Below are 18,243 nucleotides of genomic sequence, written 5' to 3'. Positions count from 1 at the left end.
GGACAATTATGCGTAGAACGGCAGTATTCTACTAAACATTTTAAAAAATAAATATAGTTTGAAATGTCTTAATCCTAAGCAGCTCTTGAAAAAAAAATTTGTGAGGTTTTAAATTCTTTCGAGAGTTTTGCGTTAATAGAACCTTGAAGATAATTGAATTTTATAATAATATTTTGTTTGAGTTTTCTTAAAAACAAAAAAAGTTATTCCTCCTTTTAGCTAGTATTATTTCTGTGACGTTTCGAAGAATACTCAGTTGAATTTTCAACAAAAGTAGTAGAGTTAAATGCGCTTGAAATAAAACTATAAGAAATAGCAATTTCTTCCAATACAGGACAGTTAGAAAAAAAACTATTGAATAAATATTAATTCAGAGGTAGGTTTTTTTTTAGAAATATGCCAAGAGAGGAAAAACATTCTATTCTAAATTGTTAAGCAAAAGAATTACAAAATGTTTAATTGTCCCTTGTCATATTTGGACGAGTTTGAATTATTATCATTTTTAAGCTTATTTTGACGTATGCTTGTAGGAAAATACATAAAACCTAGTACTTTGTTTGAAAACTCATTAAAAACAACACCAAATCTGTCATCGTTACACTTCAACGCATGATTGTCACACAAAGAATTTTCTTTCACAAAATCATTAGTTTAGTTTTGAGAGTCACTGTGTATTGTTTGCCTGTACTATAGCAAGAGGATTAATAATAAGAGTGATAAATTGTTAACTGGGTCGAAAAGGGAACAGGGGGGAAGGGAACATTTGATAGGGCGAACAGAGTCCCCTGGGACAATTATGAGTAGAAACACTGAAATCGATCAAAAAAATTCGCATTTTCCTCAGTTACACTTTTTTAACATGGGACAATTATGCGTAAACCGCTAGTAAGATTCCCAAAAAAAAACGTTTTGTTTATTTTTTTTGATTATCCGCAGAGAAGCATAAACCATTTTTCAAAGAGATACGACTTATAAAAAAATCATGATTTTAAAAATATTAAAAATGCACCCTAAAAAAAGATTTCTTAAGGAAATTACAATTTGCAAGCTAAAAGTAATTCAATTTTCTTCCGATAAAACGCGCAGTTTTTGAAAATATTAAAAATTCAATTTTAAATCTAAAAGTATTTTAAAGAGCAAAATCAAAATCGCAAACGAAAAATAGTTCAATTTTCTTCGATAAAACGCACCGTATTCATGTTATATTTAAAGTTTCATATTCATGCTCAACATTTCAAAAGGGCTAAAAACACCCCTTGTTTTTGGAGGTATTTTGGAGATATTTTGAAGAATTCTTTTTTCCTAGAACATAATATGAAAAAAATAACCTTCAGTGGCAAAATGTGAACTAAAAAAATGGGATTTTATCATTTTATGCCCCTTTTGTATGACCAGTTCGCAAAATAGAATGGAGACTTGTGTGGAAAAACTAACGATGCAAAATTGCCATTTTTGACATAGAGCATGCAGCAAAAAAGAGAATGTATGGACAACATTTTATCCGAATCCAAAAATAAAAAATAAAAATCTAAAAAAATTGCGATATTTGATGTTTATAAGAATGTTATACAAATTCTAACCCTCCCATGTATTTCTGGGTAAATAATCTTTCAAGTTTTTCTGATTAAACAGAAAACAAAATAAACCTAACATTATACAAAATATGTTCGTACTACAAACAAACGGTATCCCAACGGCATCCGCCTCAATTAAGCTTCAGCGTCTTGAGGAAGGCCCATTTACTATGTATCATACAGCATAACTAACTGAGCTTCGGTATTATTATTCGGTGAGTAAGTACCCAACGCCGAACGCACCCCACATGAGTGTGTCGAAGTGCGGCGGTGAAGAAAACCGGAAAGGCACTGGTAATTATAACTGACAGTGTGCTTGCTTGGGGGGGCTTAACCGGTTGTCCGTCCGTCCGTCCATTATAGAGTTGGAATGGTATGGTTATCGGTTACGGCGACTACGGCGTGACGATCGGCAATCATGGAGCTAATCGTTTGGGTCACCTTCCGGGTTCAGTTTGAAGGATTTAATTAGGCAGATCGCACGCCGGTTGGTGTATCGGATGTGCAGGCTTTTTCTCTGAAGAGTTAACGATGTGGCAACATCGTAATTGCTCACTGATAGTTACACGATTGAGGGAGATCAGGGTGCTTTCACTTTCAAACCAGCTTAAATCTTTGGGAAATTAAGCCTTTCTCGACAACTCCAAAGCAACAACTTCTGAAAATTGCAACACTTCCTGCCCAACACCGTTCAACTCAACTCCAATCTTAATTTGCATACGCGTATATCAAATCGGACGCAGTTCATTCAACCTGCAGTTCAGCTGGGGTCTGTCCGGTCAATCCAACGGCGGCGACTCGGCCAAGTTCGACGCAGTGCGACAACGACCTAGATCCTACTCGCTGACTGCGGCTACCCCTTTTACGCACCAATAGTCAACTAGTCACTCCGGCCAAGTGCCAACTTTTTCGCCGTTTTATTTTTCTTCGGCTGTGTGACCTCGAAATTTGGCGTCAAAAACAATTTGGTCGCGCGCGCTAATCGAAACAAACAGCGCCAACAACCCCGCGAGCGTCAACCTAGTTTTTTGTCGTTTTAGAGCTGTTGTTGTTGTAGGACTTTGGCTGGTCGAGACTTGAGCTACCGCACCACTGCACTGCAGCTGATGATATAATTTGGGCCTGAACCGTTGGGTTGGGTGCATTGGGTTGGGAAGTAAAGGGTGAAGCAGTCATTTACTGTTGGATGAACAAAGAAGGAAAATAAAACTTGTCCTTCACCTTTCATCAATTAGTAGATTAAAATATAGTTTAATGAGAAAAAACTGTCAGCGATTACATCTTTTGAACCATGATGCTGAATCTGGTTAAGCAGATATAATTTTTTTAATACATCGAAATTCTGGACAAAAAAACATGAAAAAATGTTGTTGCCTTCCTCACCTTACTGATGTAAGGCTATAAAATCACTCAAAAAATGATCTTTTTGACTTACCATCCTAGACTCACCTTTACGTATACATATCGGCTTAGAATCGAAAGATTGTCATTCGATTATCTGCAGATTGGCTGAACGGATTTTGGCCGTATTGGTCTCATTTAATCCGTCTTTGGGTCGCATAAGTCACTATCTATAAATCATTATGTTGTCGAACAGTGCTGTTAAACGTTGATTAACGTTAACGCGTCCGTTAATCGTTAAAATTAACGTGAACCCGAACGGAGCCTACGTTGATCTTAACTTTAACGTGAACGGAGCACGTTAATTAACGTCGTCTTTGAATATCACAATCATCGGAACCATTTGCGTGGTACCATGGAATTGGTTCCGGAGTGGCCACAGATACCCTGAACTGACCCAATGTAGTCAGTATACCTTTGTACTATAAACAACGTTTCATAACATTGGCTCAAATGACAATTGAATGACAAAAGCTTTAAAAAAACATGCTTGACGGATGTTCCGGGTTGCCGGAACCGGTGGCCACTTTGGACAAATTACCTCACCGGGAACTCATAGTCGCAGTTAATGCCCGTAAAATGCAACTGGAAGTAACCCGCTAGATTTTACCGTTTGGAAGATACAGGCCCCAAAAGTTGGGGATTAACGCGTTAATTAACGTGCTCCGTTCGCGTTAAAGTTAAGATCAACGTAGGCTCCGTTCGTTTAGGTTAACGTTTAACGATTCCGTTAGGTAAAACGTCTTTAATTTAAACGTTCAACAGCACTGTTGTCGAATGTGGAGAAGGCACTAACCAACGTTTTTGAAGCAAAATCGATTTTGCAATCTAAAAGTACCTTACAATTTGTTTGATAAAATGCGTTGCCTTCAAATCTTTTTGCTGCTCTTGGGTAAAAATTGTCATTGTCTTTTTGGTTTTTTATTACTTTAAACATGTTTTTGCAACGCTTTCCTGTAATTATCTCTTATCTCCTTAATTATTAGTTTCAGAGATACAGCCTCACAAAGATTTCGAACCAATGAAAAAAAATTTCTCTAAGTCAATAGTCAATAGTCAAACAGAGTAAGTTTCATTAGTAAAGGAGCTATTAGGCTATGGCAAACAAACAAACAAACTCGTACTTTTTTGTGTTTGTCAGTTTGCCAAACTCTCAAACTTATTTGCGGCAAACTCGCAAACAAAGCCAAATGTATGCAGACTGACTGAAGTTTGTTTGTTTGCGAGTTTGTTTGTTTACTTGTTTGTCGTAGTCCAATAAATTAAATTATGTGATTTCAAAACGGAAAAACGGAATCGACGTAACACCTTATAATGTGGCCCTCTTAAACCTTGCGGTTTCGACAACGGTTCCACAGGTGTGTATCGTTCTTTTTGCGACAAGACTCCGCCTCCCGGGTCTCCTAAGTGTGAAGGTATGGCACGGGGAGAGGGCACCGAATACCTATATTTACAATTAGAACTTTTTGCGTCCGCCTCGGGATTCGAACCAGCGACCTCTGGATTGTGAGTCCAGTGCGCGGTCCGATTGATCCACACAGGCAGACGATTTCAAAACTAACTTATAAATTTTTTCAAGAAAATTTGAGTGATTTGAAAAAAAGTTCACATTTATACAATATTAATGTAAAAAATTAACAGAATCTATGTATAGAACATATTTAAAAAAAAATAAACATCAATAGATAAACAAATTTCACTTTAAAATCATTCCCATTTCACCCCTTTCTTCCCCAAATAAAATAACTCTCCATCATTCTCCGGTCAGCTGTTTGGATGTGGCTTCGTCATCCTTGGCAAGGCCGCGAGACGTTAGCTAATTGTTGCACCGCGCGAGTGTTTTGTTTCATGTTTCAGACCAACTGCAGAAAGATTTCGCCACACTGCTTCACAACATCTGATTGAGTGTGTGCACTTTTGGAGTGAGTTTAGTTTGATGAAATCAACGCTCGATGGATGCATGGACTCAGCACCTCCTTAAGGCTTGAGGCGAGAGAAAAGAAAGGGTAACAACCTGCACGGCGACCAAAATAAACCCCAGACAGCAGGTTTTCCAAATCAGACGTAGATTCTTTTGTATGAGAGTGGCTGAAAGTGGTTGGACAGTTGGGATCTGCGCCGAATCTGCGTTGAGCCGGATTTAATGGATTTAACCTTAGTCCCAATTTCAACTGCTGTGTGGTGCAAGAGTTGGAATGTTTGGGTGCCCAAACCAGGGCCTCACGCTGTTTTGTCTGGTTGGTGAGCGGCGCCAGTGAGGATTTGGAAATCGATTTCCGATCGATTTCTTGGTCAATTACATTTATTTATTTTTTAAATTACTTTGATGTTTGATGATTGTCACAGTGAATCTGGAATATCCCAACATTGCTCGTCTAGAATTCCTCGTGCTCAATCTTTAAACACATCACCAGTCGGTCGTGACCCACTACTTGGGTTCAGCTGATGGATAGTTTAAGCATGTGACTTTTCTCTCTCTCTCTCCATATTGACACTCGCCAGTTCTATTTGTAAGTCTATAATCACCGTGTTTGTGACCAGCTTAAACCGGTACGCACCAGGCCGCCACTCGACCCCGCACGACTGCTGGTTGTCCCATGCAAACAGGTAGTGTTGGTGGGCGGTTTTTTGCTTGCAACATCATCACTTTAAATACAGCGTGTGTGTTTTTGTGCGGTTTTGCTTGCTTTCGCCTGGGCCCGTTTCCTACTGTTACTGCTGCCATGAGAATTAAGCATACAGTTGAGACGCAATAAATACTTCTTTTAAAGTTAAGCTTTGCAAAAATGAAGACATAACAATTTTGAACAAAAATGTTTGAATGTTTTACACAACAAAATTAAAAAAAGATATTATCAGGTACCCCGTACTAATCGTGAACGCACTGTACAGATTTGTCATTTCAACCAAAGACGAATCGCACGACAAGACTGCAAAATGTCTGTACACAATTTATGTAATTGTGTCAATTGAAAGGCTGCTGGAAGCAAGTGACTTGGTCGGGCCAGTAGGTGACGAACCCCGTTCTGGGACGTTGGCGTTTTTCGTCTAATCGTCGGATTATGCAGATTTCGGTGAATCATAGGGCAGTAGTTCCACTTTCTGGCAAACTACAAAAAATTCTCGCAACGACATCGAGCGCATACAAATGTGCAAACTCTGCCATTAGAGTGATTAATCAGCTGTCAGCTTAGATTTCGAAATCAATGAAACATGTAGCTTCACATCAACCCCTTCCAAGTGATTGGTGACTTTCTTTGAACCACCAACCCAACCTATTGCAAACCACATTTGTCCAGGATTGAGCCCAGCGCCGCTGTGTGGGCTTATTAAATGCTTCATTGAATTGCACATACCTTGCCTAATGGTTCGCGCGATCGATCGGTTGGCAGAACTTAAGCTCGGGCAAAGTCAAGCGGCCCTCTCTAAAGTGACATTTATTATCTAATGTAGTTTTGGTTACGTTTGCAAATTGAATCAGCAGCTGTAGAAGTACCTAGCACGCGGCAGGAGGAGGTAGCGAAATGGTTTATTGATGGCAGTAAAATTGCTGCTACACCTCGTTACGGTCGTTACTTCAATAGAGAGAGTGATTGTGTTGCAACTGTAAAAGTTCTGTGGGAGCGTATCTGATGAAACGGACCTGTCTACAAATGTTTTATTGAGACACTCAAACCTATTTTAAAATATTGTTATGTTCACAAGATGCAAAACAAATTTCTCTGAACTTCGTTTTCAACTGTTGTTAATTTTGTTTTACTAGGCTACCAGGAGACATTTCTAGGAGCCATTTTTGTAAAAAACACCCTTTAAAAAATACCAATTTTATAAAAATAATAAATTTATGCTTTGATCTACAGTCGACTCTCTGGTTGTCAATATCCAAGGGACCGTAGAGGAAGAGAAGCATCAGTTTACAAAACAATGCAAAATGAAGACTCGATTGAAATTAGTTTTTTCTTGCTAACCAGCTATGGGAGAGAATCATGGCAACGTCCAGCAAACAAAAACAAATAAATGTCAAACACCCTTCAAAGCTTCGTTTCTCAAAGAAAAGTGTCTATGCAAGCCATGAGAATGTGAAATTATTGACAACCGGATTAAATATTTCAAGCAAATAGAATCCAAGAGACCGTCGAGGAAGAGATTCTTCAAGCAAGAGAAAATATCGAGGAATAAAGACAACCAAAGTATTTGTATTTGTATTTTATTTTTCAACAAAATACCGAAGGTACAACCATTTTTGTATACATTGACTTAAATGATAAGGACCTTTTGTTTCATTAAAGCTAAAAACTAACAACTAAATTAAAAACTAAAACAAAATAAACTAAAGAAATAAAAATGTCGATAATAAGTAGAATTCGGTAATAAATTTAAGACTGATTATCAGCTGTGTATGTAGTTATAAAAGAGTGTGTAATACAAGGCATTGCTTAATCAAAAACCAAAACAAAACTCAAATTGATTTTTTTTAAATGCTCTTTACACCTACGCTTGAATTCACTGAATAAAGTTATAGATTTTAAATTATGCGGCAAATCATTCCACAAACTTGCGCCTCGAACTGCGAATGAATTTCCCATAAAGTTAGTGTGGTGATCTGGAATTATAATATTATTTGTGCGATTTGAACGACTGAAAACTAAACTTTCGAAAAGATATTGCGGCTCTTTGAAATTTATAAGTTTGAATAAAAATAACAATAATTGAAACTGATAGAACTTGCTCAAAGACAAATCAAAAATTGTCCTTTGAAATTGTGAAACATGATCGAATCTCCTTAAATTGTAGATGAAACGGATACAACTGTTGAAGCACGCAGTTTGAAGGGACTGAGAAATTCATCGGCACATGGGGCAATTTTGATATCGAGAAGATCGACAGCCAGAGAGTCGACTGTATTTTTAAGCTTTTCTCTTTTTCTCTCTATCCCCTTTTCTTAGCAAATTAAGTATTATGCTTATTTGTTTTACTTCTGTTAAAAGAATCTTTAGCTATATCATTTTCAATATGAATTAAAAGTAAAATATAACTGGTAAGACTATAACATAATAAGCGCTAAGAAAACAAATTGTAACTTGATCATTCACAAATAAAACTAAATTGAATTGAAAAAAGATACACATTTTTATACACTCTTTTTCAATGACATTTGGAAATTGACCAAAAATCCGATCACATTGGTCGGCTTATGATGGATGATTCCTTGATATTTTGCAATATGGGTTTCTCCGTACAACTTTGAAATATTTCTTAAATCCGTTTCTTGCAAAGGGGTTTTTCTGATCATTTTGGTGTCTTCAGCAAAGTTGTAATTTCATTGATTTTTTGAAGTTTTTTTTTTTTTGAAAAAAAATGTTTTTGCCCCGTAATATTTCGGATCAAATTTGGGGTAGGATGCCTTGAAAAAAAAAAGTTTTTTTTTGTAATAAAAGAATTTTTACTCGCAAGCTCGCATTCAATTTAATGCAAAATCAAATTTGCAATTAAAAAATCATCACAGATTGTATGATAAAGAACACCGTTTTCAAGATAACGCCACTCAAAGTTTAATTTTAACTAAAAAATTAAAATGTTTAAACAGATGAACATGATTGTCTATTCCTTAATTTTTTTCCGAAAAAGTCGGGAAAATTTCAAATAGAATTGCCAAGAGACATTGAAGCTTGGACCTCAGGTTGCTGAATTACAGCGAATAAAAAAAACAAGAAAATTGAAGTTTTATTAGTCTCATCCAAACATCAACTGTTTTCAACGTTAATAACAAATTAAACATTCGTAAAATCTTCTGATCACTTCGAAAATATTCCCTTAATATTTTTTAATTTACAGATTTTTAACTATTTGCCTACTATGTGCATGAAGAACAGCCTAAATTGTATGGACGAACCAATGGATTCTTCGGTGAAAAAACTTAAAGGCAAATAAATAAATAGAAATGAAATTACTCCCGTTTTTCATTACTATTTTTGTCCTGTAAAATTTGTTAACTGGATTCTCAAACGAATCTATAAACAAATTACTTAAATCGTTTTCCTAGCATAAAAATAACATGCTGTCGCATGAAAAAAAAATAGCAATATTTTCTTAAGGCTGTTGCAAATATTAAAAAGAAATATTTTCTTCAAAATATAGAATTTTTGAAATTTAATTATGGCAAACTGACTGTATTACTGTATAATGCATTTTTCATGCTATTTTACATTGAAATGTTGAAATTCGGACTTGTTGTTTAAATTTTAATTTTTTTTTGGGTTCTCGAAGCGACATGCAATTATTTAAGACGGCAATCAAAATATAAAAAAAAATGTATTCAAAAATTAGCAGATAAGTTCTTTTGTTGCTTTTTTTACATTGTTGAAATTTACGCTCCATATTGTGTATAAGTTACCGAAAGGATTCGGATAAAGAAGCTTTATTCTTACTGATGAAATATTTTTGAAATTATTTAGTTATGATGAAAAGAACGGTCTTCATTTGATTTGGTCTCCTGAACAAAAAAGAAATCAATACTAAAAATAAATCGCTGAAATTGCTAAGCCAACTATGAATCACCACGACAAGCAACGAGCGCGAACCAAAATTATCAACGAGTTTGGTTTGGGTTTGAAAACCACAAAAGGCCGCATTCCAATTGAAACCGAGCAACTTTTCACTTCCTTCTTTGAAACAAAGAATTTTTTTTGGGCCCGTTTCTTGCTACCAACTTCGCTAGGTTAAAATTTGGTTTCAGGATATTCTGCACTTATTTTTCGAAGTTCACAATAGGCCAAGCACCTTAATATTATTTAAAGCAATCCATTGAAATTAACCGACTGCCATAACGCGATACTAATTTCATTCCACCTCTATTCTCGAATTCCATTTCCAGACCCGCCGCAACGATGTTGGGCTATCTCGCTGCATCATTGTTAGTTTTAAGTACCATCTACTCGATTGATCCCAGCAGTGCTGGTCCGCTGGACGCGCTAAGCTGGGCCCGGATGGACAACATCAACCTGCCATGGCTGCCATGTAAGTACAACCAGTGTGTGTGTGTTGATGATTTATTTTCGCCCTCGATCTCTCTCACACCCTCATCTTAGCTATACTATTTTCTGCAATTTATGAAATTTCTCATTCTATACACCACCAGACAGGAAGACAAGAAGATCAACTGCTAATGTTTCCGTTGAGACCCAACTACGTTGAATGGTCCCTTCTGGACTGTAGGTAAATGACTGTGTGTTGAAGCTAACAAACGACTCAATAAAAAATGGTATAACCTTACCAGTTTAATCTACTAACAAAATGTTAAAAATGCACTTCCGAGCATAGTCAGTAAACCCTAATTAGCATTCAAAGTCGGCAAATCCACCCAATGCCAAAAAGCCAGCCACTAAAGTGTTAATCAAACACAAAACCTACATTCAACTCGTAGACTTGAACTTGACCCCCGACCGGGCCTCCAGAGCTTGTGCGAGAAAGATGCAAAACTCACTAACACACACTCTCACTCACAATGCCGGCTTCTAAACACGAGTTTATGCTAATTATTATCATTGGCGATAAGCAGCGTCGAGAGCAGCGACTTTGAACGTCGTCGTCGTCGTCGTCGATGTCGATGAGGTGCGATATCCAGCCATGGGCATAGGTGTGACCGAAGCTGTGTCGGGTCGGATCATGTCAACGCGATTTTTCGCGGTCAAGAGCAAAAATAGATCAACCTATTCTCAACCTTTACACAAATCTACTTGCAAAAAAAATTGAATATTTTAGGAAAACTATGCACAATGAAAATCGTTTCACAATTAACAATTTATAATATTTTAGGCTTTCGTAAAACATGATGAAATCATATTCCATTTGTTTATTTTTTTTTATTTTTTTTAGGTCAGCTTTGGCTGTGTTTTTGGCTAACATCCTCTTTTATGTCAAAATAATATTCAGTTATTTTTATCTCAAACAATGTTTTAGCGAAATATGTCGCAACTTAAAAACTAAAAATTTCATTGTATGAGAAAAATGTGACAAAGGGTGCATTTTCATAACACCAGAATTATTGTTTCTTGCTGCTAATTCTTGTAAAACCGGTTCTGAACCGGTGCAAAGTTGTATGCAATTTTATAGCAACGCAGCCAAAACATTTTGCGGCAGGTGATTCTTTTAGAAATTTCTTGTTTCTGTCAAGACCAGCAAAAATCTTGATTTTCTGAGTTCAATATCCCACTTTTCATACGAATTTTTCAGTTCAACCCATGTAACCTTTTTTTTGGTTGTCGTACATGAACTAAAAAAACGTATGAAAGTGGGATGATTAACTTAGAAAATTATGATTTTTGGGTTAGGGGACCATCCATAACCCACGTGGACACTTAAGAGGAGGGGGGGGGGAGTGGTCGTGGTTTGGCGAGTGTCCACAGTCCATACAAAAAAGATTTTTTTTGTATGAAAATTGTCAACGACGGAAGGTGAGGGGGTTTCGATATTTCCAAAAAAGTGTCCACGTGGTTTATGGATGGTCCCAAGGGGAGCGTTCTTTTATTACGTAACGCAAAATTTGGGATTTTTGACCCCCACTCCCCCCCCCCCTCTTCGTTACAAATCGTAACAGATGAGCGATCCCCCTACCCCCCTTGTAGCGCGTAACACAAGGTCTTATTGTAATTTTTATGAGTGCTTATATGAACATTTTACGTTACGTTATATAATTTTTCATCACACCCCCCCTCCCCCAATTTTCGTAACATTTCGTAACAGGCGCCGTTACAACATCCCCCTAACTGTGTTATAAAAGAACGCTCCCAAGGGTGTACACAAACATCTGTCAATCCGATTTAGGGGAGCTGGGGGTAAGACGGCCACCCCACTGTTTTAATAAGTATACTAATGAATATTACTAAAATGTTCAGTAATACTGTTCCTCATGCTAAATAATGCATATGGAGTCACCTTTGCCAGAAATATTGTTTGAAATAGTATAAAAATAGCTCAAAATAAACAAATAATTTTTGAACTTGAAACTGGATGTAATTTTCATGAATTACAACTTAGGCATTTTTGTTAAATAACAATATGTTTTTCTGTCTTCAAATATTTTTTTCATGTTAAATTGAAGTTTTCCCTAGATTATATCACTCAAAAAAGTTCAAAAAATGCGATGAACTGTTTACAAAAAATGATTTATTTGGGGGCAAGACGGCCACCTCCTCCGGGGGTAAGACGGCCACCCGTAATTTGTAGATTTTATTTGATATAGGTTATATTTTTGACGGTTTTTGACTATTAAGACATATTTGTAGATAAAGGAAAAGCATTTTCAATAAAACTATCCATTTTTAATCAAAATGCTGTTAACTACCGTTTCGACAACATTCTTTACTGTGATATAGCAAAACTCATTGAATAGTATGAAATCCTATCAAACTTTCCATAAAAATCGCTAATTTAATATTGTTTACATAATTTTAATTTACTTATTCTAATCGAAATACACAAACTTTTTTTTTGTATCAAATTGTGTTTGTTTTGTAGTATAAATTCATAGTTTTGTCATAAAATGTGGTCGCAATAATATGAAATTCACTGAGCCAAAATATGAAATTTTTTAAACAGCATTTTTCTTCACATTTGAAACCTGATTTTTTTTCAACCAAAATAGTTATGAGGTTCAGAGAAGTCTGTTGAACCAACCATGTAGGTGTTTGGGTGGATTTAGCAAAGTTATTAAGTTAATTTATAGCATTGGCCGTCTTACCCCACATGGGTGGCCGTCTTACCCCGCGTATTTCATATATATACGATTTCAATTATTTTTTTTAAATTGCTGAAAAGTATTGAAAATTGGTTTTTAGACCAACTAATTAATGTCATTTCTATAATGGACTAGTAGTAGAACAATATGTACGTAATTTGAGATCAAAATAATCTGTTGTGTAAATTTCATTAGACTTCTCCCTTAGAGTGGCCGTCTTACCCCCATCTCCCCTATAGCACAAATTTTTGTTTGCTATGAACTGATTCTTGCTTGACAAGAAAAGAATTCTTGTACGCCAAGAATTAATTTATTGTCGAACGATAAGGCCGTTGCAAATATTTTTCAAAGTTTATGTCTACCCTCCTTCAAACTCGGCCTGAATAATCAGGGGGCAAAAAAAATATTTTTGGAAAAACTTTAAAATTTTAAATGAAAATAGAATATAGAAGTTTAATCAACTGAAAACCAGTCATATTTAGCATGTTTGAACTCCTTTGAAAAAAAAATTAAATTTTCATGAAATACCAACGTACACAGTCCACCGATTTTTTTTTGCGAAAAAAAATCCATCGTACCTCCATATTTTGAAGACTAATGATTGAAAAGCAACTGGACGCGTGTAAAATGCATTTTAAATCACTTTTTTCATCCAAGTGTTAAAACCTAGGCTTGTGATTTAAATTTTTATATTTTTTTTGTTAACTATTTTGGGACCACAAACCCTAAAAAAGGCAGAACAACTTAAGGCATAAAAATATTTTCAAAAATCAATTGACATTTTGCAAATTTCGGAAGTAGCATTAATAATGTTTGCTTGTAGGTTGTGCAAAATGAGTATATATGTATATATTTTAGTTTTTCTTCAAAAATTTCCCCACACAATCTAAGAGCTGGAAATCATAAGTTTCATTGTGTGATAATTTTTGGTATTTTTTTTTTATCTGACCTAAGTTTTAATTTTTATTCTTGTTTCTTCTTGACCTTGATCCGACAAAAACTTTAAATTAAAACAATACAAATCAAACATTAAACCTTTCAATAATACCCGATTAAATGCTTTGAGACCTTCCCAACTGCACTTGCACAACTTGAAACTTGACTGCTCGTTTAAAATCCACAGTAGCCAACCTTCCGGTAACCTCTGTGATATTTAGTAGCGCTTGGTTGCCCCTCAGCTAGATATGAACTTCAGAAGCCGCTGGGACGACAATCCATAGAGCGTGTAATGCGATTTTACGGCTTCATAAATCCAACCCCTTTTCAAGGATCCCATTATGAACCGGACACATTTCCTCCTTCTCCTCCCCCAAAAGCAAATTGATGAATTGAACGAAAAAGAACCAGTTTGATTGTAATGCAACCTTGCTCCATTAAAAACCCGAATGATTACTTTCAGGAATGACCCCACCTCGACGCACGCGGACCTCCTCCACTATCAACGGCACGGCCCTTCACCTATACAGACTCTACCTTCCGGACCATACTCTGCATTCGCACTTTCAACATCTTTTCAACTATTTAAAGAAGAAAAACTAATCGTTTCAATCTAAACTACAACCTTCCTTCCCCCCGGCGCAGATGAGAACATGACCCGCTGCTACGGCGAGTTGGGATGTCTCAACATTACCAAGGAGTGGTACCACTTGATCTTCCGCCCGTTCAACGTGTTCCCCCTGCCGAGGAGCGTCATCAACACGCGGTTCATCCTGTACACGGAGAAAAATCCGACCGACGGTCAGCTGTTGCAGGCCGAGGTGAAGGACACCATCATGAAGAGCCACTTCCGGTCCGACTGGGACACCAAGTTCATCATCCACGGCTTCATCGATACGCCGCTGTCCAACTGGGTGTCGGAGATGCGTGACGAATTGATCACCCGCGGCGGGTTGAACGTGATCGTGGTGGACTGGGCGGGGGGATCGTTGCCACTGTACACACAGGCCACGGCCAACACACGGTTGGTTGGGCTGGAGATCGCGTATTTGATCAAGAAGTTGGGCGAGTACAAGGGCTTGCGAGCGGAGGATGTCCATTTGATTGGGCATTCGCTGGGGGCTCACACAGCTGGATATGCGGCTGAGCGGACACCCGGATTAGGTCGAATCACTGGCCTTGATCCGGCTGAACCGTACTTCCAAGGAATGGACCCGATCGTACGGTTGGACCCATCGGACGCTTCTCTCGTGGATGTAATTCATACGGACGGGCGTAGCGTGTTCCGGTTGGAGATTCCCGGCTATGGGATGTCACACGCGTGTGGCCACTTGGACTTTTATCCCAACAACGGTAAGGAACAGCCGGGATGTGCGTTGTCGCAGGAGGGTGCCGCCACAATTCCGCTTACCCTGATCAAGGACGGAATCGAAGAGGCGTCGCGGGTTCTGTTGGCCTGCAATCACATTCGAGCCATCAAACTATTCATCGACAGCATTAACGGCAAGTGTCCGTATGTCGGTAAGTTTGGATCAATGTGTTATTTTGAAGTTTTGAAATTAAGTCTCTCTCCTCTCCCCCACAGCTCACCGCTGTCCTTCGTACCAGCATTTCCTCAGTGGTAACTGCTTCAAATGCACGTCTGGCAATTGTGCCCTCATGGGTTACCACGCGTCCCTGCCCATCACCACAACCAGGCAGAACATTTCCGAGAACGACATCGCCGTCGGTTCGTCGATTCCCGTCGCACCCCAGCCGGGCAAATACTTCCTGGCCACCGGGCGGGACTTTCCATTCTGCCGTGAGTCATTCAAACATCTCGTCAATTCCCAAAAAAAAAACTAATTAAAATTGAAACCTCCCACAGAGCGCCACTACCGCTTCACGATCGAGCTGGCCAAGCCCAAGTCGGCGGAACCGTGGGTCCAGGGCCACCTGACGGCCGGCATCTTCTCCGAGCGGGGCGCCATCCGGAGCATCGACCTGACGCCAAAGGGAACGGCACGGTTCGAGCACGGCACCGTGTACCAGGTGGTGGTGACCAATCCGCACGACCTCGGTGACCGCATCCGGAAGGTCGAGCTGAGCTGGACGCACGACATGAACGTGCTGGAGCCGACGACGTTGTGCTTGCTGTGGTGCAACAATCACCTCTACGTCAAGACGATCCAGGTCGAAACGATGCAGATGCCATCGCGGGAGTGAGTATTGGTTTTTTGTTCTGGCAAAATTAGAAGAATTTGCGGATTTTCCACTATTTAAACAATTTAGTTTTTAAAACTGTTGATATAAACTTGCTCGATCACTTCCTATTGAACTATTTAGGGAAAATTCTCGTATTGTTGGCAGGTTATGCACTCGCTCCTAACTCCATCCAATTTGCTGATTTTCACTATTTAAACAACTAATTTTACATATCTTTTGATAGAAACTTGCTTGCTCACTTTTTATTGAGCTATGTATCACTCGATTTCAGTTGAAATCGCTTTTAAATACCTTTAATTGAATGTCAAAGTTCTGTCCTGCCAATATTAGAGGAACGCTGGAATTAAGGTGCTGTTCCCCTATCTCTCGAAAAAAAAACACAAAAAATCGCAACTTTTGAGCCATACAAAAACTTGGACAACAAGATATGATTTTAAAAAAATACTCGAAAAATTTATTTGACTTCAGTTATTAATCGTCAAATCGAAAAGTTCCTTACAGATTTTTAATTTCAACTGATTTTTTTTTAATGTTGAGAATTTTTTTAATAAAATTACCCAAGAGACATTGAAGATTGAACCTCTGGTTGCTGAAATGCAGCGGAAAAAGAAGCAAGAAAATCTAGAAAAATAAGTCTTAGAAAGGGAGCATCCATAAACCACGTGGACATTGGGGGCACGCTCCATACAAAAAAGATTTTTTTGTATGGACAATTGTCCCTGAGAGGGGAGGGGGGGGTGGAGAATTCCAAAAAAGTGTCCACTTGGTTTGTGGATGGTCCCAAACTAAAATGGTCCTATGCAATGGTTTCACACACAAACAAATGACAGCTACGCAAATTAGGGGAAATAAACCCATTTTAATCACTCTAAGCTATTTCACGCCAGTTTTACGCTATTAAATCAACATTTTCAGATAGGGACCATCCATAAACCACTTGGACACTTTTTTGGAAATCTCAACCCCCCCCCCCCCTTCGTGGACAATTGTCCATACAAAAAAAATCTTTTTTGTATGGACCGTGGACAATCGCCATACCCCCCCCCCCTCCCCTAAGGTGGTGTGGTTTATGGATGGTCCCATACATCAACAATAGAAAGTTGCTTGCTCACTTTTATTTGATCTATTTATTAGTTAGTCAAAACCACTTTATGAAAGCTGTAAATCATTATCAAAGTGCGGATAGGCCGATGATAGAAATAGGCTGAGAAATGGTATATTTCCCATCACACACAATCAGTGAACTCTCTCTACAAATAAATTCGCTCAGAGAACGATCGTTTGACATTCTACCGAGAGTCCGATCTTCTCTCCCATAATCGCATTCAAATGACTTTTTTCACCACGCAGCAAATACAAGGAAGAGAGAGACGACAAACGAGGGAAAGAGAAAGAGCATGTTGTCTCGTTCGGGCGGCTGCTTGAGTGGCGCTCGATTTTCGTTCGTTTCGTCTTTGTGTTGGAGTTCACCGACGCGTCGCCAAGCAATGACGATCATGATAGGGGTTGTTTTCGAGCAGTAAAATTTCGTTTCCGGAAATGAATGTTGACCTAAATTGTTTTCATATTTTGAACAGTTTCAATAACCGTTCCCTTTTCAAGCCTTGGTCCTATGTCAAAAAATGAAACATGAATTTCACAAATGTTTATTTATTTAAATTATTAATCTATTATATTTATATAAAAAAAATCGACGATTTTGTTCGAACGCGAATCAGTTCAATACGGAGCGTCGGATCGAGGTGTTCTTTGTTGCGTTGGGTTCGTATCAGTCAAAGGAAGGTTTATAGGAAAACTAATTGACATTTTGGCCACTCTGGAACCGATTCCGGACCATCGGCAAATTGTACGGAGAATGTTACGTAAAATCTAATTTTTATCATAGGAGGCTGAATAAGCAAAAAACAAAAAAAAACGTCAACAAACAATAAAAAAAGGCAGCACGAAGTTTTTCGGGTAACGCTTGTTAAAATATAATTTAAAATTGAAAAATAGGACGGTTAGTTTTTCAGATATCGATACAAGAAAACAAAAGGCTGCTCGGAAGAGACTTAAAAAACTAAAATTTTCTTGTTTCTTTTCTTTTTATGCTGTAAAGTTTTCGATTGCAAATTTGATGTTACATTAAAAAGTCAAAAAATTTTACGAGTGTAATTTCAATTATAAAAAAAAATTCATTCAAAAGCAAAATAAAATTAAAAAAAAAATTCATTCAAAAGCAAAATAATGCTGGTACAAATATTATAAAACGTTTTTCATGCATAACATAAGAATGTATCTAGAGTTTTTCTCTTGACAATGTATCAAAGAAAATGTCCGTTCAGCCCTATACGGACACATTATCAAAATAATTTACTAATAAAACTACCAAATTTTAGGCCAAAAAATTGT

The 18,243-nt window shown here is 37.7% G+C and overlaps 1 protein-coding gene across 5 annotated transcripts in view; it reads left to right on the top strand.

Annotated features, from left to right (window-relative positions):
- LOC6031106 (pancreatic triacylglycerol lipase) overlaps positions 1-18,243 on the top strand; it is a 33,726-nt gene that overhangs the window by 11,612 nt on the left and 3,871 nt on the right. For 3 of the 5 annotated variants that reach the window (XM_038263550.1, XM_038263549.1, XM_038263548.1), the window contains exons 3-6: positions 9,850-9,992; positions 14,293-15,168; positions 15,233-15,448; positions 15,515-15,848. In XM_038263550.1, coding sequence (XP_038119478.1) covers positions 9,863-9,992; positions 14,293-15,168; positions 15,233-15,448; positions 15,515-15,848 — 1,556 coding nt within the window. In that variant the 5' untranslated portion in view covers positions 9,850-9,862. Of the gene's footprint in view, positions 1-9,849; positions 9,993-10,113; positions 10,191-14,110; positions 15,169-15,232; positions 15,449-15,514; positions 15,849-18,243 lie in introns of those variants that run through there. The other 2 variants (XM_038263552.1, XM_038263551.1) reach the window with 2 other exon arrangements.

This window comes from Culex quinquefasciatus, chromosome 3 (assembly GCF_015732765.1).
Source record: "Culex quinquefasciatus strain JHB chromosome 3, VPISU_Cqui_1.0_pri_paternal, whole genome shotgun sequence".
NCBI lineage: Eukaryota > Metazoa > Arthropoda > Insecta > Diptera > Culicidae > Culex > Culex quinquefasciatus.
Note: the sequence above shows the minus strand (reverse complement) of the source record. Positions and strands in the feature narration are given on the sequence as shown.